The following is a 25734-nucleotide window of genomic DNA, read 5'->3' as shown; positions in this document are numbered from 1 at the left end:
AAGAGCAAGAAAATATGCTTCCCTTTGCAGGTCTGATCAGGGGAGCGAGGGGTGTGCTCAAACTCCCTAAACGGTGAACAACCCCCTTAAATCTCAATATACAGAGACACAGAGTAGGTCAATCTATTTTATAAATCAATATGAGGCTGATTTGCATGAAATATTTGGAAGAACTTTTCTGTTGCATCATGGAAATTAGGAGTCCAACTCCACCAGATATTATTTCTAAGTCATAATGTTTTCTTGCACCACGTTCCACCATCCCTAAGCTTATGACAAAAGTAATAAAACTGCAGCTCTCATCCTCCCTTTCCTCATTACCCTGGACCACTGGATTTGCTTCTAAAATTTCCAGTTTTATGCTTGACTTGAAAAATTATTTCTTCAAGGCGGCCAATGTTACATAACCATACTTCATGGTCCTTTCACAATCTAACTTGGTCACAGATATCCCCACTCCGCTGCATTCCTTATATCCATGTTAGCTCAGATACTAACAGATAGAGACGGCCTTGCTGTTTACCCGACGGTCGTTTTGTGACGAACTTTGCTCGTTCGCCGAACATGCGAACATATGTTGATGTCCACCGGCGCCATATTCTATTGCATTGTGCCGAACTTTGACCCATGACACATCCATCAGGTGGGACATGACGCCAATTGAGACGTTTTAGGACATGGACATACCCCCTCCTCTATAAATAAATCCGATCTAGCAGCCATTTTACATTCTGTTTTTTTGCCAATGTAGGGATAGGTTGCTGTGTGGAGCAGGGACAGAATGTTAGGGACACGAAATGCTAGCTAATAGGGCCACAAAAGTCCTTTTAAGGGCTGATATTGGTGTGCTATCGATAGGTGTGACATGTGATATACTTATAATATACTTTCTAACATAGAAAGTATATTATAGTGCATTTGTATTGCAGCAGTTGTGTGCGGTTCTGCTGAGATACCGCAGCTAGATAGACCAACGCTATTGGAAATAATAATTGCAACTGGTGTGATATACTTGTTTCTTAAAAAAAATATATATATTGAGGGGTGTGATCTACATATATTATACCTTCTAATATAGAAGGTATATTATAGTGCATTTGTATTGTGCAGCAGTTCTGCTGAGATACCACAGCTAGATAGAGGGACCAACTATATTAGAATAACAAATTGCAACTAGTGTGATATACATGTTGCGCCCCAAAAAACTGATTAAGGGGTGCGATATATCTGCTTCCACAAAATATTGATTAAGGGGTTTGATATACCTATTTCCAGCAAATACTCATTAAGGGATTCTATATACCTGTTTCCAGAAAATACTAATAGAGGGGATTGATACACCAGCTTCCACCAAATATCAATTAAGGGGTTTGATATACCAGCTTCCATCAAATACTCATTAACGGGTTCTAAATACCTGTTTCCATAAAATACTGATAGAGGGGATTGATATACCGACTTCCACCAAATATTGATTGAGACCGGCGATACACCAGCTTCCACCAAATGTTGATTAAGGAGTTTGATATACGCTCTTCCAGAAAATACTATACTAATAATAGATTCTATATACCTGTTTTCACAAAATACTGATAGAGGGGTTTGATATACCAGCTTCCAGCAAATACTCATTAAGGGGTTCTATATACCTGTTTCCACAAAATACTGACAGAGGGGATTGATACACCAGCTTCCACCAAATGTTGATTGAGGGGTTTGATATATCGGCTTCCAGCAAATACTCATTAAGGGGTTCTGTATACCTCTTTCCACAAAATACTGATAGAGGGGATTGATATACCGGCTTCCACCCAAAATTTATTGAAACCTGCGATACACCAGCTTCCAGCAAATATTGATTATGGATTTGATATACCGGCTTCCAGCAAATACTCATTAAGGGGTTCTATATACCTGTTTCTACAAAATACTGATAGAGGGGATTGATATACCGACTTCCACCAAATATTGATTAAGGGGTTTGATATGGCTGCTTCCAGCAAATACTCATTAAGGGGTTCTATATATCTGTTTCTACAAAATACTGATAGAGGGGATTGATATACCAGCTTCCACCAAATATTGATTAAGGCCTGCGATACACCGGCTTCCATGAAATATTGATTAATGGGTTTGATATACCAACTTCCACCAAATATTGATTGAGGCCTGCAATATACTTGCTTCCACAAATACTGCTCTTCTATACTTCTACTGCTCTTATCTTGCGGTAGTCCAGGAAAATCTCTGGCCATTTTAGATCTTACATGGCCATGGTTTGCCTTGCTGACGTTCAGCAGCGACACCACCTGCCCGTCAGATGTCTGATTTGTGACAGCCCGACGCGCTGGAACTCCACCTTGTATATGCTTGATAGGCTTCTCCAGTAGCAACGTGCCGTTAACGACTACCTGTACGAACTCTGCAGCAGGACAGGTTCTGGGGAGCTTGGTTTCTTTTCACCGTGCAAGTGGCTGCTCATGCGCGACGCATGCAGACTTCTGTGCCCATTTGATGAGATCACCAAACTGGTCAGTCGCAGCCAGGGTGCCATCAGTGACATCGTACCTTACACCTTCTCTCTGGAGCATGCATTGCGTCTTGTCATTGATCAAGCCGTCGAAGAGCAGAAGCTGGAAGATGAGTAAGTCGCAATGCTGAATGAATTCCCAGGGGGGGCTAATCCATCTGAGACAAATCAGCAGGAGTCTGAAGAGGAGTCAGAGGAGGATGGTGGCTGGAGGGAGGAGGAGGAGGAGCAAGAAGAGCAGGCTTTACACTTTTCAGGGATTCCTGGTGTTGTCCATAGCTGGAGGGAGGAGACCGAGGATGACATTCTCCTGTGTGATGAGCAGGAGCCAGGGCGCTCCACTGCTACCAATTTAGTGCAAATGGGGCCCTTATGCTCCAGTGTTTGAAGAGGGACCCCAGATAAAAAGCATAAATGGCAAGGACCAGTACTGGGTGGCAACGTACTTAGACCCCCGGTACAAACACATAATGGCGGACATGTTACCAGCATCACAGGGGGCTATCAGAATGCAGCATTTCCAGGCCTTGCTGTGAGATGTGTTGCATTCTGCTTTTTCAGGCACTGGCAAAGGAATTTCTACCCACAGAGCAACATGTGCGGGTATCAATCCTACCACGCATGCAAGAAGAGGGCGGTTTTAAGATGTGTTGGTCTCTTCAGATATGAGATCATTCTTGCAAGCAACCCATCGACAGCCGCCCTCCGGATCCAGCCTCAGGGAACGCCTAGACCTACAGGTGTCCGACTACATCAAGTTCACTGGCTGTGGCGGTCGGGCATCAAGGGAGTCGGGAACCGATGGTGGAGAGCAAGAGCAAGAAAATATGCTTCCCTTTGCAGGTCTGATCAGGGGAGCGAGGGGTGTGCTCAAACTCCCTAAACGGTGAACAACCCCCTTAAATCTCAATATACAGAGACAGAGTAGGTCAATCTATTTTATAAATCAATATGTGGCTGATTTGCATGAAATATTTGGAAGAACTTTTCTGTTGCATCATGGAAATTAGGAGTCCAACTCCACCAGATATTATTTCTAAGTCATAATGTTTTCTTGCACCACGTTCCACCATCCCTAAGCTTATGACAAAAGTAATAAAACTACAGCTCTCATCCTCCCTTTCCTCATTACCCTTGACCACTGGATTTGCTTCTAAAATTTCCAGTTTTATGCTTGACTTGAAAAATTATTTCTTCAAGGTGGCCAATGTTACATAACCATACTTCATGGTCCTTTCACAATCTAACTTGGTCACAGATATCCCCACTCCGCTGCATTCCTTATATCCATGTTAGCTCAGATACTAACAGATAGAGACGGCCTTGCGGTTTACCCGACGGTCGTTTTGTGACGAACTTTGCTCGTTCGCCGAACATGCGAACATATGTTGATGTCCACCGGCGACATATTCTATTGCATTGTGCCGAACTTTGACCCATGACACATCCATCAGGTGGGACATGACGCCAATTGAGACGTTTTAGGACATGGACATACCCCCTCCTCTATAAATAAATCCGATCTAGCAGCCATTTTACATTCTGTTTTTTGCCAATGTAGGGATAGGTTGCTGTGTGGAGCATGGACAGAATGTTAGGGACACGAAATGCTAGCTAATAGGGCCACAAAAGTCCTTTTAAGGGCTGATATAGGTGTGCAATCGATAGGTGTGACATGTGATATACTTATAATATACTTTCTAACATAGAAAGTATATTATAGTGCATTTGTATTGCAGCAGTTGTGTGCGGTTCTGCTGAGATACCGCAGCTAGATAGACCAACGCTATTGGAAATAATAATTGCAACTGGTGTGATATACTTGTTTCTTAAAAAAAATATATATATTGAGGGGTGTGATCTACATATATTATACCTTCTAATATAGAAGGTATATTATAGTGCATTTGTATTGTGCAGCAGTTCTGCTGAGATACCACAGCTAGATAGAGGGACCAACTATATTAGAATAACAAATTGCAACTAGTGTGATATACATGTTGCGCCCCAAAAAACTGATTAAGGGGTGCGATATATCTGCTTCCACAAAATATTGATTAAGGGGTTTGATATACCTATTTCCAGCAAATACTCATTAAGGGATTCTATATACCTGTTTCCAGAAAATACTAATAGAGGGGATTGATACACCAGCTTCCACCAAATATCGATTAAGGGGTTTGATATACCAGCTTCCATCAAATACTCATTAACGGGTTCTAAATACTTGTTTCCATAAAATACTGATAGAGGGGATTGATATACCGACTTCCACCAAATATTGATTGAGACCGGCGATACACCAGCTTCCACCAAATGTTGATTAAGGAGTTTGATATACGCTCTTCCAGAAAATACTATACTAATAATAGATTCTATATACCTGTTTCCACAAAATACTGATAGAGGGGTTTGATATACCAGCTTCCAGCAAATACTCATTAAGGGGTTCTATATACCTGTTTCCACAAAATACTGACAGAGGGGATTGATACACCAGCTTCCACCAAATGTTGATTGAGGGGTTTGATATATCGGCTTCCAGCAAATACTCATTAAGGGGTTCTGTATACCTCTTTCCACAAAATACTGATAGAGGGGATTGATATACCGGCTTCCACCCAAAATTTATTGAAACCTGCGATACACCAGCTTCCAGCAAATATTGATTACGGGTTTGATATACCGGCTTCCAGCAAATACTCATTAAGGGGTTCTATATACCTGTTTCTACAAAATACTGATAGAGGGGATTGATATACCGGCTTCCACCAAATATTGATTAAGGGGTTTGATATGGCTGCTTCCAGCAAATACTCATTAAGGGGTTCTATATATCTGTTTCTACAAAATACTGATAAGAGGGGATTGATATACCAGCTTCCACCAAATATTGATTAAGGCCTGCGATACACCGGCTTCCATGAAATATTGATTAATGGGTTTGATATACCAACTTCCACCAAATATTGATTGAGGCCTGCAATATACTTGCTTCCACAACTACTGCTCTTATCTTGCGGTAGTCCAGGAAAATCTCTGGCCATTTTAGATCCTACATGGCCATGGTTTGCCTTGCTGACGTTCAGCAGCGACACCACCTGCCCGTCAGATGTCTGATTTGTGACAGCCCGACGCGCTGGAACTCCACCTTGTATATGCTTGATAGGCTTCTCCAGTAGCAACGTGCCGTTAACGACTACCTGTACGAACTCTGCAGCAGGACAGGTTCTGGGGAGCTTGGTTTCTTTTCACCGTGCAAGTGGCTGCTCATGCGCGACGCATGCAGACTTCTGTGCCCATTTGATGAGATCACCAAACTGGTCAGTCGCAGCCAGGGCACCATCAGTGACATCGTACCTTACGCCTTCTCTCTGGAGCATGCATTGCGTCTTGTCATTGATCAAGCCGTCGAAGAGCAGAAGCTGGAAGATGAGTAAGTCGCAATGCTGAATGAATTCCCAGGGGGGGCTAATCCATCTGAGACAAATCAGCAGGAGTCTGAAGAGGAGTCAGAGGAGGATGGTGGCTGGAGGGAGGAGGAGGAGGAGCAAGAAGAGCAGGCTTTACACTTTTCAGGGATTCCTGGTGTTGTCCATAGCTGGAGGGAGGAGACCGAGGATGACATTCTCCTGTGTGATGAGCAGGAGCCAGGGCGCTCCACTGCTACCAATTTAGTGCAAATGGGGCCCTTATGCTCCAGTGTTTGAAGAGGGACCCCAGATAAAAAGCATAAATGGCAAGGACCAGTACTGGGTGGCAACGTACTTAGACCCCCGGTACAAACACATAATGGCGGACATGTTACCAGCATCACAGGGGGCTATCAGAATGCAGCATTTCCAGGCCTTGCTGTGAGATGTGTTGCATTCTGCTTTTGCAGGCACTGGCAAAGGAATTTCTACCCACAGAGCAACATGTGCGGGTATCAATCCTACCACGCATGCAAGAAGAGGGCGGTTTTAAGATGTGTTGGTCTCTTCAGATATGAGATCATTCTTGCAAGCAACCCATCGACAGCCGCCCTCCGGATCCAGCCTCAGGGAACGCCTAGACCTACAGGTGTCCGACTACATCAGGTTAACGGCCGATGTGGACGCTCTGAGAAGCAAGGAACCCCTGGACTACTGGGTGTGCAGGCTTGATATGTGGCCAGAGCTGGCACAATTTGCCATGGAACTCTTGGCTTGCTCCTCGTCAGCGTCCTGTCCGAAAGGACATTCAGCGCAGCAGGGGGGATAGTGACCGATTCCCTTATGGCCTAAAATAAAAAATTTCTAGGCTCCAGCAGGGCACATTTTTGAGAATTTTCCTTTAAGACTCATAAAAATGGCCCCTGATTAAAATACATATTTTTGGTGGGAATTTTTGTCATTGATCCCTATCTAGTATGTCACTGTCCATGTGGTGGGACTATTTGTGCACTTCTAGTAAGTATTCGGTGGCTGCAAATATGACCTGAAGGTTTTCCAGGTTCGCCTGCCACTAAAGTGAATGGGACCCTCCCCAAACTTGTGGTTTGCGAACATTTGATCGCGTTCGCGAAACGTCCCGAACAGATACATACAGAGTGATGGGTCAGTGCAGCTTTATCTATATTTCTGCTGCCAACGCTAGGAGTTGATCCTCAAAACCAAATTTTAACTATGCACTTTTTATGTCACTCCCCCTATTTCACTTACATTGTAAGCTCTTTTGGGTAGATACCTCTTTCCAGTAGAGTGTAAGGTCCCATGGGCATGGTCCTCTCTCCTGTAGGGTGTAAGCTTTTATGGGCAGAGACCTCTCTCCTGTAGAGTGTGTGCTCTTATAGACAGGGACCTCTCTTCTGTACAGTGTAAACTCTTATGGGCAGGGACCTCTCTCCTGTAGAGTGCAATCTCCTAAGGACTGGTACATCTCTCCTGTAGAGTGCAAGATCTTATGGGCAAGGACCTCTCTCCTGTAGAATGTATGCTCTTGTGGGCAGGAATCTCTCTTCTGTAAAGTGTATACTGTTATGGGCAGGGACCTCTCTCCTGTAGAGTTTAAGCTCTAATGAGCAGGGTCTTCTGTCTTGCAGAATGCAAGCTCTTATGGGCAGGGACCTCTCTCCTGTAGAGTGTAAGCTCTTATGGGCAGAGAAATCTCTCCTGTAGAGTGTAAGCTCTTATGGGCAGGGCCTCTCTCCTGTAAAGTGTAAGCTCTTATGGGCAGGGACCTCTCTCCTGTAGAGTGTAAGCTCTTATAGGCAGGATACTCTCTCCTGTAGAGTGTACACTGTTATGGGCAGGGTCCTCTCTTCTGTAGAGTGTAAGCTCTTATGGACAGGGTCCTCTGTTCTTTTGCCTGATTTGTGTTTATACTTATCATTTTACTTGCTGGTTACTTCCCTAATTGTAAAGCTGTGCAGAATATCATTCTATATAACTTTTTATTCTTTCTTCGGTTATTCTTCTTCATCCTAGTAAGTCTACACAACAGCTGTTCATTTAGGTATATATGTGAATTTGATATAGCAATACATGGAAACCGACTACCTCCGCCTATGAGCTTCTGTGCTGCTTATTCTTATAGTTTAATCTGCAGATTATTGACCATTGCAGAATCTGCTTCTTTAATTCCAACGGCCTTGTAATATCAGCTGTAAGATGTCCTTTTTAAGATTATCTCCTTCTTAGCAATAAGATGCTCATAATTCAGCATAGGTTGACCTCTTACTTCTAGAATAGTTCCTGTTTTTAAAAGGAATATAAACTGCACTCAATCCATCCTGCTTAAAAAACTTGAATGACAGAGGCTCTTACAGTATTTAAGAGGAATAAAGAAAGTTCAGGATACAAGGACACAGTGTTATATTCTACAATAAAATACAGTTGAAAATTGATGTTGTAGCACTCAATGTTAAGAAGCTACCATCACGTCAATAAAGAAAAACAGTGTTTATTATTTTATTATTATACATTTTTTACATTTTAATCTAAGTAGACAACATTTTACATTGCTCTTCTATGTCCTCCCATAACTGCTGCCATTTTATTAATATTTTTGTTTTGTTTGCAGAACCAAGCTCCCATTATGTGATTTCACTGAAAGCTTTTAATAACGCTGGAGAAGGGGTCCCCCTATATGAGAGCGCCACAACTCGATCTCAAACTGGTAAGAAAATAAATAAATATGCTTTTCATTGAATTATTATCTTTCCATTTTTGTTTGCATCCTTATTTTTTTGCCTATAATTGCACAAAAAAGATCAGGTAAGTGCATAGAAATTAAACCACGCAGCTTAATGTGTTATAATTATTGTTCATTAAAGTATTACACATGACACAGTAAAGACAGTCCTTTACAGAAAATTGAATAACAGATTGTTTACTATGCTGTAAACAGGCTCTCAAAGCTGATATAAATTTTTTTATATAAACAAAAAAATGTTTGACAAAAATATTAGGTCTTTACATCAAATTCATAAAGTTTTTGTCAGTAAATTAAAGAAAGCAACAATTCCCTCAAAATTTAATTTTAGAATCAAATAGAAATTCTAATTTCAAATTTTTATTTGGTCCAGTAGCTATTGATTACATTGACCAAAAGGCAAAATCTTGTAAAAAAAAAAAAAGGTCCTATTATCTAATTGTATATTTATTTCTATCTAAGCAAAATTGTAGCAAGGTAATTCAGTATTCAATTGTATAGTTATTTTAGTGCCGCTATCATAGATAAAATATAATAAAATTCATTATCCTTAATTAAAATTCAATTCAGGTTCGATTCATCCCAATCGACTGTCTGATTCAATTTAGGTCCAAATAAATGTGACCTGAATCGAACGTGTTCTGATTGCCTTAAAAGCTTCTATTTCTCTCTCGCTAAAAAAATGTGGGTTTTATTTTTGCAAATTTTTAATATTTTTATGATTTCATACATTTTTGTAGATTTTTTTTTGGATCGATGTATGTAATCTAGCGTGGTTTTATCATCTGTGTGCCTGCATTTGATGGAATATTCTCAGGTTGTTCCTCACTAGTATGAGCTGTATGTCAATGAGCGCACAAAAATCTGAAAACAAGGCATGCAATTTCCAAAAGGTAACCCTATGGAATATTCCGATCAAATACAAGGGAAAAACAGTTTTAACGATGTAGATTTTTTTAATGAAGTATTCCCAAAAGACACAGTCCAGGGAGCTCGGCTTTTCATTTCAAGTGTCCAATGTCCTATCATCTGGGCCGAATCAATATGTAATTTCTATTTCATTGTAAGATATTATAATATATATCACTTGTTTTCTGAAAACAATTTAGCAAAGAAATATTCTGGAGTGAGAATCAATACAGATAACATCACTCACTCTGTGGGATAAACAAGACCCGACTGGCTAAGCCAAATGATATATTTTATTTTGTTCTGAAAGTATTTGACTTGTTAGATTTTTATACATTTTGTTCTTAGTCTTAGATATTATTTTTATGTTTTTATATATTTAAATGTATTTTACAATTTTTTTATTATTTATTTATACTTACAATACAAAGGACAGACGAAGAGTGAATGTGAATACCTACCTATCATAGATTTACCATTTATAATTCTAGTTTAGTTAAGATTATCATTAAAGGGAGTCTTTCACCTATACTGAACATTATAGAACACTAACACCATTATCAGCATTATAGTCCCCGCATTACGTAACATATAGTAACATAATACATGGCCGAAAAAAGACATTTGTACATCCAGTTCGGCCTGTCATCCTGCAAGTTGATCCAGAGGAAGGCAAAAAAAACCTGTGAGGTAGAAGCCAATTTTCCCCACTTTAGGGAATAAAAAATTCCTTCCCGACTCCAATCAGGCAATCAGAATAACTCCCCGGATCAACGACCCCTCTCTAGTAGCTATAGCCTGTAATATTATTACGCTCCAGAAATACATCCAGGCCCCTCTTGAATTCCTTTATTGTACTCCCCATCACCACCTCCTCAGGCAGAGAGCTCCATAGTCTCACTGCTCTTACCGTAAAGAATCCTCTTCTATGTTTGTGTAGAAACCTTCTTTCCTCCAGACGCAGAGGATGTCCCCTCGTCACAGTCCTGGGGATAAATAGATGATGGGATAGATCTCTGTACTGACCCCTGATATATTTATACATAGTAATTAGATCTCCCCTCAGTCGTCTTTTTTCTAAAGTGAATAACCCTAATTTTGATAATCTTTTAGTGTCCTGTAGTTGCCCCATTCCAGTTATTACTTTAGTTGCCCTCCTCTGGACCCTCTCCAGCTCTGCTATGTCTGCCTTGTTCACTGGAGCCCAGAACTATACACAGTACTCAATGTGTGATCTGACTAGCGATTTGTAAAGTGGTAGGACTATGTTCTTATCACGGGCATCTACCGTATTTTTCGCCCCATAAGACGCACTTTTCCCCCCAAAAGTGGGGGGGAAATGCACCTGCGTCTTATGGGGCGAATGCTGCCATTTTACATCGAAGTCTGCGATGCTGCAGAATCGCAGACTGCGATGTATCAGCTGGAGCGGAGAGGGAGTAGAGTCTGGTGTCATTTAAAATGCGGCAGGGCCGGTGCGGTCACTGTACTCCGGCCCCGCCGCTCACTCACTTCCTTAATGCCTAAACCTTTTATAATAGTAACTTTAATTGAAGTTCCGATCCGATCCCCAGCCCCATCTGTACTACTTACTAAATGTCCTGTAGCAGGCAGAGCAGGGCGGGCGGCCGGCCGTAACTCACTGATGTCACGTGCCTGCGCCACCTACTTCATTCATAAAGTAGGCGGCGCAGGCACCTGACATCAGTGAGTTACGGCCGGCCGCCCACCCTGCTCTGCCTGCTACAGGACATTTCGTAAGTAGTACAGATGGGGCTGGGGATCGGAACTTCAATTAAAGTTATTATTATAAAAGGTTTAGGCAATAAAGTAGTGAGTGAGCGGTGGGGCCGGAGTACAGTGACCGCACCGGCCCTGCCGCATTTGCATGACACCGGCCCCTCCCACAGGTTTAGCTCCAGTATATTAGGGCATCTGTGGATACCACTATTATGGGGTGGGGGATATGTGGATGGCACTGGTATGGGGTGGGGGATCTGTGGGTGACACATATATAGCAGTGCCATCCATAGAGCCACCCCCCATAACAGTGCCATCCACAGATCAGCCCCCATAACAGTGCCATCCACAGATCAGCCCCGCCATAACAGTGCCATCCACAGATCACCCCCCCATAACAGTGCCATCCACAGATCCCCCCATAACAGTGCCATCCACAGATAACCCCCCATAACAGTGCCATCCACAGATCACCCCTGCCATAACAGTGCCATCCACAGATCACCCCCCCATAACAGTGCCATCCACAGATCCCCCCATAACAGTGCCATCCACAGATCACCCCCCATAACAGTGCCATCCACAGATCTCCCCCCCATAACAGTGCCATCCACAGATCACCCCCCCCCCCATAACAGGGCCATCCACAGATCACCCCCCATAACAGTGCCATCCACAGATCACCCCATAACAGTGCCATCCACAGATCACCCCTGCCATAACAGTGCCATCCACAGATCACCCCCCCATAACAGTGCCATCCACAGATCCCCCCATAACAGTGCCCCCCTCAGATCCCCCCATAACAGTGCCATCCACAGATCCACCTCCCATAACAGTGCCATCCACAGATCCCCCCATAACAGTGCCATCCATAGATCCCCCCATAACAGTGCCACCCACAGATCCCCCATAGCAGTGCCATTCACAGATCCCCCATAGTAGTGTCATGCACAGACCACCATTAGTTCAAAACCCACCAAAAGCACACCTTTTGGTTAAAAATATTTTTTTTCTTATTTTCCTCCTCAAAAATCTAGGTGCGTCTTATGGGCCGGTGCGTCTTATAGGGTGAAAAATACGGTATGCCCCTTTTTATGCAACCCATTATCTTATTGGCCTTGGCAGCAGCTGCCTGACACTGGTATTTGCAGCTTAGTTTGCTGTTTATTAAAATTCCTAGATCCTTTTCCATGTCAGTGTTACCGAGTGTTTTACCATTTAGTATGTACGGGTGACTTGCATTATTCCTTCCCATGTGCATAACTTTACATTTGTCAGTGTTAAACCTCATCTGCCACTTATCTGCCCAAGCTTCCAATCTATCCAGATCCCTCTGTAGAAGTATATTGTCCGCTTCAGTGTTAATTACTTTACACAGTTTAGTGTCATCTGCGAAAATTTATATTTTACTATGCAAGCCTTCTGCAAGATCATTAATAAATATATTGAAGAGAATAGGGCCCAATACTGACCCCTGAGGTACCCCACTAGTGACAGTGACCCAACCTGAGTGTGTACCGTTAATAACCACCCTGTTTTCCATCACTGAGCCGGTTACTTACCCACATACAGACGTTTTTCTCCCAGTCCGAGCATTCTCATTTTATATACTAACCTTTTATGTGGTACAGCGTCAAATGCTTTGGAGAAGTCCAGATATACGACATCCATTGATTCGCTGCTGTCAAGTCTAGAACTTACCTCCTCATAGAAACTGATAAAATTAGTCTGACATGACCGATCCCTCATGAAGCCATGCTGATATGGTGTTATTTGCTTATTTCCATTGAGATGCTTTAAGATAACATCTCTTAGAAAATCTTCAAACAGTTTACCCATGGGAGATGTTAAACTTACCGGCCTATAGTTTCCAGGCTCTGTTTTTGGACCCTTTTTGAATATTGCCACCACATTTGCCATGCGCCAATCCTGTGGGACATTCCCTGTCAGTATAGAGTCTGCAAATATCAGAAATAAGGGTCTGGCTATGACATTACTTAATTCCCTTAGGATACGGGGGTGTATGCCATCCGGTCCTGGTGATTTGTCTATTTTAATCTTTTTAAGTCGCTGTTAAACTTCTTCCTGGGTCAGACAGGACACTTTTAATGGGGAATTTATTTTTACATTCAGCATTTCCTCTGACATTCATCTGAAATGCTACTTACTGTTTAGCTTAAAAAAAACACTAGGTTCTTCAGAAATCCAGCTCCAGCACTGTTCACAAGATTCCCCGCGCCTGCGCACTTCATTTCCTATTATGGGCAGAGGCACAAGAGCGTTTAATGCGCATGTGCCGGAATGGGGAATGAAGTGCGCAGGCATTGCGAATCTTGTAAACGGCACTGGTGCTGGATTTCTGAAGAACCTAGGGTGGGCTAGAGGGGTGAAAGGGTAAGGGTTTCATATGAATAACGACGAGGGGCCTGGGCACTGGCCGCTTGAATGCCGCCCCTGGGCACTTTCAGACCTAATTTGCATATTGAATAAAAGTGTGTTTTGAAGAAAATAAGCGACGGACAGCTAAACAGTAAGTAGCATTCCAATATGTGGACTATAATGCTGATAAGGGTGTTAGTGTTCTATAATGGTCAGTACAGATGAAAGACTCCCTTTAACATTTAGAGGGGTATTCCCAGTATAGGAACTGATGGCATATCATTAGAATATGCTATCACTTCTGTATTGTTTGGAATCATCTGCCCCTTGGTTTGTGAGATCAAGGGAGATCCTTGAGGTTCAACTCCCACTGATCATAATTGTACAGTGTGTCTTAGTGATGTATCATAAGATTATTAAGTAGGTAGGCAATTATATCTCAAAAAGTAATTTGGCAAATACATGGTGCCAAAGATTTTTTTTTCCTTTTACAGTGGATTTAGGTACAGTTTGTCTTTCTAATTAAACTTGAAGATGACCTGTCCCCTGCTAAAATTTGTAAATCTTTTTATCTCTTTATAGTGGCACCACTCTACTGAGTAATCGGGGACTGTTATTCTTAAATAATTGGAGTTTGGAATTCTATAAATTTAAAGATGTTCCTAAATCTATCAAATGTTCGGATTTTTATTATGACCTTATGTCATTAGGCTGTTTGGACATAGTGGAGCCGGGTGGTTTCTCTCAGGACCCAGATTGATGAGCCAGAGCAGCAGCTCTTACACTTGCAGACCTGGTCTTTCCATGTATTACATGGACAGTCATGCATTTGATATGAAGTACCTCATTCCCTCTGTAGCACACACTATGGTTTCAGATGCCTGCCCGAGGCTAAGGCTTTCAAGTAGTGTTTCTTCAAGTTTATGATTCTGTCTAAAGTCAAGGTTATGTCTCTATGATGATAAAAGGTCATTTGTGACTGGCGGTAAAATTGCATTATTACCACGATGCCTCCAAACCTCAGTGTTTCCCAATGGGGAGTAAAATCATGTGACCATTGATCTGGATTCTCAAGTTGACTAGAACTTTTTCGTTATACAGATGTGTCCTTCCTTACCTTTCGTCTTGGCTTGAGACATTCGTATCCTGAGATGACTGGTGCAAGATGACCAGCTCTGCTTTTAAAAAAAAATAGTAATTTTGTTTTCTATTGGCCTCTATTTTTATTTTTTCATAGCTGCTCATCTCATCCCACTCATTTCAGGCTACCTCAAGCCAAGAAGAAAGGTAAGGTCATGGAAATAGTGTGGACCCGCAGGCAGCGGGTAGCCCAAACCAATTTCCAGAACTAATATTGATGCTACTGACAAAATGATAAAATAACAACAAAACATAAAAAATATAATAATAATAACACATTTCATATAGTAATAATAATAGTTATGATAATTATAATTATAATAAAATGCATTGACTAATGATAATATAAATATTATATAAATGTAAGAAATAATAATAATAAAATGTATTGACTAATAATAAAAATATAAATATTATATAAATGCAATAAGTAAAAAAAATAAAAAAATAATAATAATATACAGGTGAAACTCGAAAAATTTGAATATCGTGCAAAGTTCATTTATTTCAGTAATGCAACTTAAAAGGTGAAACTAATATATGAGACTCATTACATGCAAAGTGAGATATTTCAAGCCTTTATTTGTTATAATTTGGATGATTATGGCTTACAGCTTATGAAAACCCCAAAGTCACAATTTTGAGGAACCCTTTGCTCAGGGGGTATGGATTAATTAGATGACTAGAGTGTGACACTTTGAGCCTAGAATATTGAACCTTTTCACAATATTCTAATTTTAAGTTGTATTACTGAAATAAATGAACTTTTGCACGATATTCTAATTTTTCAAGTTTCACCTGTAATAATAATAATAATATTAGATTTTTAATTGGAAGTCTTTGGAAGCAAAAATAATTTTTGCAGTTGCTAAAATCTTATCGGGAAGAAGAAATATACTTTGGTGTATTACTTTGGTGTATTACAAGTTACTAGTTATACCGCTATAATGTTTATTGAGTTATAATTGAACTTTCAAGGTGTCTGAAATTAATGGACTCTGCCTCCATGCATTTTCATTACTATATAATTGATTTCTACCCCTATGGAAACATGTATAGAAATAATCTGTTACAGCGAAGAACTCAAGGACATTTCAGAAGTCAATACAAAAGTGTGATTTTCTGCTGCCAACAGTCTCCAGGGAGTCACATTAGCTATTAATAGATTTGTGATTTCCCTTCTTGTATAGCCTATAATAATATCATGCGCGGGGTTTAAGAAAATTTTAGAATTCAGCAAAATGTATACTATTTTATTTTAGCATAATTGGAATTTGATCTCTATCTTGATATCCCGATCTAAGATGTTTTATGTTCCTGTACCTAATTTTTTAGATTTGCAATTTTTTTTTATTATATTTTTTTATTTCTAAAAATTATATTTATTACTAGAGTTTTACATTTTTTGAGCACAAAAATAAATATAGCAAAAATTGTAATTAATTGCTCTTTCTTTTTCTCTATCTTTCTCTATGCCATTCTCACCCTTACCATTATTTTGTATTTAACCCATTGTGTTTTCCTTTGCTGTGAAAATATATTATTTATTTATTATTATTTTTTTAATTACTATATTATTTAATGCATGATTATCAGACCCATTGGATCCCTCAGAAATTGAGTTTTATCCTTTTATTGATGATTTTCCTACCTCAGTCCCAGAAATGTCCACCCCCATGCTCCCACCAGTAGGTGTTCAGGCAGTTCCATTAACGCATGATGCCATCAGAGTCAGCTGGGCAGACAACTCTGTCTTAAAGAACCAAAAGACAGCAGAAGTTCGTTTCTACACAATACGGTGGAGAACAAGCTACTCCTCCAGCTCCAAATACAAGGTAAAGAAGTCTTGAATTTTTTTTCTGAATAATCGTATCATTAAAGGGGTTGTCTGGTTCATTTTGAAACATTTTTACAGGGAATTATGAGTAAATACAGGTTGATCAACCATTTGGGGCTCCAAATAGCTAGAGTAGATGTAGTGCCCTAGAACAGGCAGTACTTTGACATTTGGACATGTGTGGACATTTGTCTATATCCCCTATGCAAAGTTAAAACTTCTTACTTTATTTCTCTTGAAAGGGTTAACTTATACTGTTTAATACTGTGTACCTGCATTTTATATGTTTTAATATACAGTTAGGTCCATAAATATTGGGCCATTGAAACAATTCAAATTTTTTGGGCTCTATACACCACCACTATGGATTTGAAATGAAACAAACAAGATGTGCTTTAACTGCAGACTGTCAGCTTTAATTTGAAGGTATTTACACCCAAATCAGGTGAACGGTGTAGGAATTACAACAGTTTGCATCTGTGCCTCCCACTTGTTAAGGAACCAAAAGTAATGGGACAATTGGCTTCTCAGCTGTTCCATGGCCAGGTGTGTGTTATTCCCTCATTATCCCAATTACAATGAGCAGATAAAAGGTCCAGAGTTCATTTCAAGTGTGCTATCTGCATTTAGAATTTGTTGCTGTCAACTCTCAAGATGAGATCCAAAGAGCTGTCACTATCAGTGAAGCAAGCCATCATTAGGCTGAAAAAAACAAAACAAACCCATCAGAGACATAGCAAAAACATTAGGCTTGGCCAAAACAACTGTTTGGAACATTCTTAAAAAGAAGGAACGCATCGGTCAGCTCAGCAACACCAAAAGACCCATCAGACCACGGAAAACAACTGTGGTGGATGACCGAAGAATTCTTTCCCTGGTGAAGAAAATACCCTTTACAACAGTTGGCCAGATCAAGAACACTCTCCAGGAGGTAGGTGTATATGTGTCAAAGTCAACAATCAAGAGAAGACTTCACCAGAGTGAATACAGAGGGTTCACCACAAGATGTAAACCATTGGTGAGCCTCTAAAACAGGAAGGCCAGATTAGACTTTGCCAAACAACATCTAAAAAAGCCTTGACAGTTCTGGAACAACATCCTATGGACAGATGAGACCAAGATCAACTTGTACCAGAGTGATGGGAAGAGAAGAGTATGGAGAGGGAAAGAAATTGCTCATGATCCTAAGCATACCACCTGATCGGTGAAGCATGGTGGTGGTAGTGTCATGGCGTGGGCATGTATGGCTGCCAATGGAACTGGTTCTCTTGTATTTATTGATGATGTGACTGCTGACAAAAGCAGCAGGATGAATTCTGAAGTGTTTCGGGCAATATGATCTGCTCATATTCAGCCAAATGCTTAAGAACTCATTGGACGGCGTTTCACAGTGCAGATGGACAATGACCCAAAGCATACTGCAAAAGCAACTAAAGAGTTTTTAAGGGAAAGAAGTGGAATGTTATGCAATGGCCAAGTCAATCACCTGACCTGAATCCGATTGAGCCTGCATTTCACTTGCTGAAACCCAGCGTCTGGTGATGTCTATGCATTCCAGACTTCAGGCTGTAATTGACTGCAAAGGATTTGCAACCTAGTATTCAAAAGTGAAAGTTTGATTTATGATTATTATGTCCCATTACTTTTGCCCCCTTAACAAGTGGGAGGAACATATGCAAACTGTTGTAATTCCTACACCGATCACCTGATTTGGATATAAATACCCTCAAATTAAAGCTGACAGTCTGCAGTTAAAGCACATCTTGTTTGTTTTATTTCAAATCCATTGTGGTGAAGTATATAGCAAAAAATGTTAAAATTGTGTTGATGTCCCAATATTTATGGAACTGACTGTATATCCTGTTCATTATCACTGTATTTATATGGCTCTATGGAAAGGGTTAATGAATACTAAGAGACTGTTAGGGCTTTGATTGAGAAGCTGGTAATTTTCCATAGCTGCCATATGGTTTAAAGAAGACCATGTTTTGGAGGGAAAAACCCAGACTTGTTTACCATCATGTTTTGGAGGGAAAAAACCAGGCTTTTTTACCACCAAAAAGCAGACATCCTGACCTTTTAGATGTCTGGTTTTAGCTATGTTGTTGTGTCTGGAAACTTGTTTGTGTCTGGAAAACCTGCTGTGTCATTGCCATTGAGTATCATTGAAGCTCTAATGTAAGTCTATACCCCAGACGGGAGCTGAAACAATGTATCTGTTGGTGCTGAGCTTTTCCACTCCACCCCTCCAACTAGAAGGTTCTAGTCTAGCAAAAGCTGTATATAAGGAGAGCAGTCAGAGCCCCTAGTGTGCTGCAGTTAGGGAACAGTGCTTGGAAGAGGAGACTATGCCAAACTACTGAGTGACCAGAAGAAGACGCTGAGACGGGAATATGCTGCCACAGACCGTGGATCACCAGCCTTGAACCAGGGTACTAGCCTTCTGAAGAGAAAGAGGGACAGCTATCTCAGGATTTTCCTCATCATCAATCCCTTCTTCTGCCAGGGAGGAGACTGGAAAAGCCAGGCCAATGCCTCGCCTGTAGTTTTGTACCTGAATTCCTCCAGTAAAGAAGCACCCTGGTTTACTGCAGACCCTGACTCTCTGAAATTATTTCCCATTGGGGTGCACCACGTCTTACCATCCCTTCCGGAGATCAGCAACACGTGGTGACACCTCGACGGTGTTTGGGGGACCTAGCGTAGCGTTGGGGCCACCCCAAACCGGGCCACTGCATACAGATCAGTTTCGAAGAACTGGTCTTTCTCTGGGGGACCCATAGTGTGAAATTATTGCATTGATTTCCTTGAGTACCATGCAGTTCTGCATTTCCACTGTGGGGGAGCTGCTGGGAAATGTAACACTTTCTGCTACAATACCATGGTAGTAAGAGAGAGATTGTGATCCCAATGTACAGAATGCTAGTGAGACCACATCTAGTATACTGTGTCCAGTTCTGGAGACCCCACCTACAAAATGACATAGGTAATATGGAACAGATGCAGAGGCAGGCTACAAAAATGATGGAGGGTCTTAAGAATAGAACATACCAGGATAGACTTAAAGAATGTAGTCTGTATAGCCTTGTGGAGAGAAGGGAAAGGGGGGGGGGGGGTGATCGAAACCTTTAGATATGTTAAAGGTTAAAATAAGGTTCAGGAGGGAAGTGCTCTCAATAAGAAGCCAAACACAAGAACAACTGGGCACAATCTGCAATTAGCTGGGGGTAACATTAGGCGCAATGTCAGGAAATATTATTTTACTGAAAGAGTGGTTGAAGCTTGGAACAAACTTCCAGCAGATGTGGTCGGGAAATCTACAGTAAGTGATTTTAACCCCTTAAGGACCCATGACATACATGTACGTCATCTCTGGCCGTGACTTAAGGACCAGAGAAGTACATGTATGCCATGGTGATCAGGAGCTGCGCCTGCCCGATCAGCGGCAGAGGTCTGGCAGCCACTGATAGCCGGACCCCTGCTGCATACGCTAGCATCGGTGAAATCACTGATGCCGGCGCATTAACCCCTGCACAGCCACGGTCAGCGCTGATTGCGGCACGTGCGATGTCCGTGCAGGGAGGAAGCAGCCATCGGGTCCCCGCGCTGCTGTGACGGGGACCCGATGGGAAGGCAGCACAATGCCTTCCTTAGGCATCGTGGCTGCCTTCCGGGAGAACCTGTGAGATCCATCCCCCTGGTGCCAGTAGCTGCTTGAAACACATTGGTGGGAGTGCTGCTGGTTGTAGGACCTAAACCGATCTGATATTAATGACCTATCCTGAATATAGACCATCAATATCCTAGTACCAAAAAACCCATTTAAAGTTGTATTTTATGTATTTTTTTTTTCTTTCTTTATAAGTCTGCTGATACCACATCCTTAAGCCACACGGCTACGGGTCTGAAACCGAACACCATGTATGAATTTTCAGTGATGGTGACGAAAGGCAGAAGGTCGAGTACGTGGAGTATGACGGCTCATGCTGCTACTTACGAAACAGGTAATGATGGATATGATGGATTAAGAATGCTATGACAACAAATCACTGCCATAATATGCCATACTCTATTGTTATTTTACTGACTTGACGCATTTGCGTAACCTAATGTGAACATGGCATTGAGTTGTACCAAAATTTGTTTTTGACCAAAGTTGGGAATCCTGTGCTTGTCACATCACACTATCTGGGTCAATATTTGATATAGCTATATATTAGCGCGCAGGGCATGTGTCAGATGCTGGGTATTAAAGGGGTGCCAAGACATTTTGCTTTGGCAATGGGAATTTAGATACAGGGGTAAAGCAGAAAACTGACTTTCTACCTCAAGAATTCCTAGCCCATGACTCTGTGGAGGCCATTTTGTGATTGGTACCATTTAAAAGGGTTTTACCAGTTTGCATCAGCATCCTTTAAAATAATAATTTATGAAAGTCGCTGTAAATGTGTAATGTATGTATTTTACCTGTATTGTTCTCATCTCACATTCTGAGCTGTGGTCACATGACCGTGTCCATGCAGCTCTTTCATATTTCCTGTGATGTTATGTCCATGGGCGGGGCAGTGGTAGGGAACTATCTATGTAACTGGTTGGTTGGGAGGAGCTGTCAACTAGCTGGGCATTGTTAGGGGTGGTGCTTGAGCTGTGGCAGAGGAAGGGGAAGTGCGTCATGGGTTTAGTTGGACACAGCAATGGGAAGTGCTACATACATGATGAAAACAAACTAGGGGGATTAGTTTACATGGTAAAAACAGATCAGAAGGGCCAACATTGGAAAAAATGCATGGGGAAGATGTAAGCAACTGCATGAGCATATCTGTTGAAAACCCCTTTAAGTGACAATGGCTTACGTTGTTTGGGGGCATTATAGGTGAAAGGGTTTAGAAACATTTGTTGGTAAGCCAATATAGAGGGCACCGTGGTTGGCTATTTTATTGCTATCATTGTTTGTTGGGCACTGTGGCACTCTATGGGGCAGTGTGGCTCACACTGTTATAGGGGCCTATTGGTGCTGGGAATTTTTTTTTAAGGCATTGTGATTAGCACTATCATTGGGAGACATGATTGCTGGTACCTTTGGTGGACATTGCACCTGGCAAAAAATACTTCAACTACAGAACTTTTTTTGAAGTGAAAAGGGGCAATTCATGTTTTTTTTTCTTTTTTAAAGGGGATTTACCACAATTTAATATTGACTGCCTATCCTTAAAGAGGTTTCTTAGGGCTACACATATTGAGGACATGATCGGTGGGGATCCCCATGATAAGCTGTTTCAGGCAACCACAGCATCAAAAGTTCTACAGTGTATGGCGTGGAAGCAGATGGTTTTTCACACTGTGTAGTTTCTGGCACCAGCATACTGAAGCTCATCTCCCTTTCGCTTGAATGACAGCTGAGCTGCAGCACCCTAGCACAGCCACTACAGTGTATAAATCTATCTGCTTCCATCCCCGTATACTATATTGCTTCCGAAGCCGATCGGTGGGGGAGCTGGTATTGATTACTTATCCTCATCTGATCCTATATGTAGCCTGGAGAACCCCTTTAAGATAAGTGAACAATAATCGGTGGAGATACAACCTCTGGAAACCCTATTGACCAGCACACTGATGGGGCTTTATTGTTCACACAGACTCTCCAGCTCATTTGCATGAGCAGGACCACAAGGTCAGTTTATCTTTGCCCATTCAACGTGGAAATTGTTAGAGGTCCTGGAGTTTGGAACCCCTCGAGTCAACTACTTTCTCTTCTAAAAGTACTTCAAAATAATGTATCACCAACACAAATATCAAAAATTGTCATCTAACCTTTGGTGCCATGACCAGAATGCCTCTATAGAGAATACCCTTATAATTTGCCATAGAGAGCACACTATTCCTTATATATGACATTTCTAGTCACAGTACCACCACAGACATCAGTATCACTTCTTCTGGCAGAGTTTAAGTTTCATGACATGAAAACCAAACACTGGGGCAAGAAAGTGTCAGGATGTCATAATTAGATGTGTGAACCTCCTGATCATTACATCTCCTGCCTCCGCTGGAATAATGTTTCTTATCAGCACCTTGAATGTCGTACTGTTAATTTACACCTCGTTCATAGCCAACTGTTTCTTAATTTTTTTTACACCATTTAAGCTCCAACATCTGCCCCGAAGGATTTAACAGTCATCACAAGGGAAAGGAAGCCTCGAGCTGTTACAGTGAGCTGGCAGCCTCCGATCGAAGCCAACGGCAAGATTACTGGTAATTTGCTTGTTCTGCACCTTTTTTTTTTGTATTCCACATGTCTCACCACTTCACTTTCTATTCTCGTTAGCGATACTTTTCTTGATTAAATTTTTTTAGATGGATAAAGAAGTTTGCATGCTGGAACTTTCCATTTTGACCAGAAATGTACCATATGATGAATATTCAGGGGGTCGTCGACCTATAATACAGTTTTTCTGAGACAACCTGTAGACAACATTGTTGTGACAATATGTTCCTACGGAACATACTGTATTTGGGGTGGGGCTACTCCTGAGGGCATTGTCAAGGTGGACCCTTTCACTCCCTGTGGGGATCTGGACTTTGCTGCAGGGGCCACTGAGCTGCTACATCTAGGAGTAATTTCCATGTATAGGCTATTGACCCAGGCAAGTTAAGAGACACCAGCAGGTGGTACATGGTCAATGTAGTGAAAAGGCAGAGGTCAGAACACACAGTACTGTACAGGGTCAATCCAGTGGTCGGCATGGAAGGTCAGAACAATACAATAGTTTGTATCATAGGGACATATCAAAAACTTTGATCGGTGGGGGTCTGAGTGCTTAGACCCCCACCGTTCTCTTTGCTGCAGGAGACGGAATTGAAATGGCCCATAGACTTTCTATTAGGTCTGTTTTGCTTCCTTTCATGCCACAAGGTGGAGAAAGATAGATATGCAAACGCTTCTCTCTCCTCGTTCTAACGATCATTGGTAATCTTAGCGCTCAGACCATCACCGATCAAAGTTTTTCATGTCTCTATGACATATCAATAGTTTACTGAAAACTCAATGATCCTGGTAGATGATTTTGGCACTTAGATATTGATGGCCTATCTTCAGGGCAACACCAAGCACCCCCACCAACTACTTCAGCCAGCTGCCAGCAACTATACAGGGAATGGAACCAGAAGCACAAGATTCTGCCCACTATGTAGCGTCCATCCTGGGGTACTGCAGCTCAGCTCCTATTCAAGTGAATAATAGCTGAGCTGCAGTACGCCATGCTGGAAAATACACAGTGGACAGAGTCTTCCATTCACTGTATAGTTTCTGGCTCCAGCTACTGCCCGAAAAAAGGTGATCAGTCAGGGTGTGGTGTGTCGGATCCCTGCCACAAGCCTTGTAAGTTTTATCTTGGCTTGACATATCTGAGATGAGTGTTACAAGTTGACATAGGCTCCCATGTTAAAAAAAACAACAACGCATACCTGTGATGGCCATTTGTTGCCCATAGTTTCCCATAATTAAATTTTTTTTTTTTTTTTACTGGATGCCAGAAGAATACATAATTTTTTTTACCTGAAAATTCAAACATAGCTAAGTTAGAACTCATCTGTATGTTCTCCCCCTGTTTGCATGGTTTTCTTCTGGGTTCTCCAGTTTCCTCCCAGACTCCTGGTCAATTATGTGGCTTCCTATAAAACTGGTCCTGGCGTGTACAGGACTTTTTTTTTTCAAGTCTTTTTGATGGAATCTGCGACAGAGGCTCTGAACAATTGTATGGTTTTGGAGTTAAGGGATCCAAAGGGTTAGATTTGAACCCAAGACCCTAGACTCAACAATGCTAACCACTAAGCCACCAGAAACCGCTTAAACTGTCCCTACACCTTCAGTAATGGTTGTCCGTACAGCTATTCCTTCAACAGATCAGGTCAAGAGTACATATGTATTGAATGGGAGCAGGCCTCTGGCAGTGAACAAAAAGATTGGGTGTTGGAATTCATAAATATACACATATCCCCATACATATAGACAAGATAGTTGGCTGTTCCTGCTCAGTACAGACAACTTTTCCCTCCTCTGTATCTCAGGGTCTTCTTCCAATTACTGAGCTGCCATGTCCTTCTAGAGTGTTTTCAGGTCACCCCAAAACATTCAAGAGATGCTAATTTGCATACTTTAATTTCCCATGAAGCATTGCCTGAAAATAAGTCTTCATACACCTGCTGGGTCTCTTAAATGAGAACCAGTTCCTCTCCCAGATAGGGTTGAAACTACTTGAAATGCTTGAGAGGCACTATAAATCCGATGCCACCTATTTGACTGGCAGAAGCTCAGATGTGATTTAGGCTTTTAGTTTCTGGGAAGAAACCTTGCAAATGAAAAATCCAGAAAGATGAACAAATGGGTTACAAACGGCACGGTTCATCATAATTAGAAGTGACGGAAGCTGGCACTTACCACATCGAAAGAATAATGCGTTCTGATGTTGATACTGCGGCTACAAATACATAATGCAGGACCTGGACTCATTTATAATTCATGACAGTTTAAAATGTTTCCCTAAAGCTGTCACAATCTATATTTTTATTTGTGTTTTTAGCGTATATCCTGTTTTATACCTTGGATAAGAACCTCCAGATAGATGACTGGGTGATGGAGACGATCAGTGGTGACAGACTTACTCATGAGATCCTTGACCTCAACCTAGACACGGCTTATTATTTCAGAATACAGGCTCGCAATGCCAAAGGATTGGGGCCCCTCTCCGACCCAATTCCTTTCAGAACGCCCAAAGGTATGATTCTGCTTTATTCCACTGTAATATGTATTTTTTTAACTGTCTAAATAAGTCTCAGGGGGGATAGAGCGAGATGTAACGGAGCAGTGAATAAACTCAGAAACTTAGCAAAAGCACATGAGAAAACATGTCCTCTGTTTATGCAAAATGAGAGTCCAATGCAGAATGTCTGGTTCATAGGTTTTGGCTGGAATAGTTACAGCTAATGAAGCCTCTATTGAAGCATGACAATTCCTTCAGTATCC

The 25734-nt window shown here is 41.5% G+C and overlaps 1 protein-coding gene across 1 annotated transcript in view; it reads left to right on the top strand.

Moving 5' to 3' along the window:
• DCC (DCC netrin 1 receptor) overlaps nt 1-25734 on the top strand; it is a 494023-nt gene that overhangs the window by 393365 nt on the left and 74924 nt on the right. Inside the window, exons 15-19 of the mRNA XM_044283460.1 lie at nt 8573-8668; nt 16472-16710; nt 20578-20716; nt 22857-22964; nt 25292-25486. Of these exons, the coding sequence (XP_044139395.1) occupies nt 8573-8668; nt 16472-16710; nt 20578-20716; nt 22857-22964; nt 25292-25486 (777 nt within the window). The remainder of the gene's footprint in view (nt 1-8572; nt 8669-16471; nt 16711-20577; nt 20717-22856; nt 22965-25291; nt 25487-25734) is intronic.

The sequence above is a fragment of the Bufo gargarizans genome, chromosome 1 (genome assembly GCF_014858855.1).
Source record: "Bufo gargarizans isolate SCDJY-AF-19 chromosome 1, ASM1485885v1, whole genome shotgun sequence".
Lineage (NCBI taxonomy): Eukaryota > Metazoa > Chordata > Amphibia > Anura > Bufonidae > Bufo > Bufo gargarizans.
The sequence above is the reverse complement of the archived record's forward strand: the minus strand, read 5'-3'. Positions and strand labels throughout refer to the sequence as shown.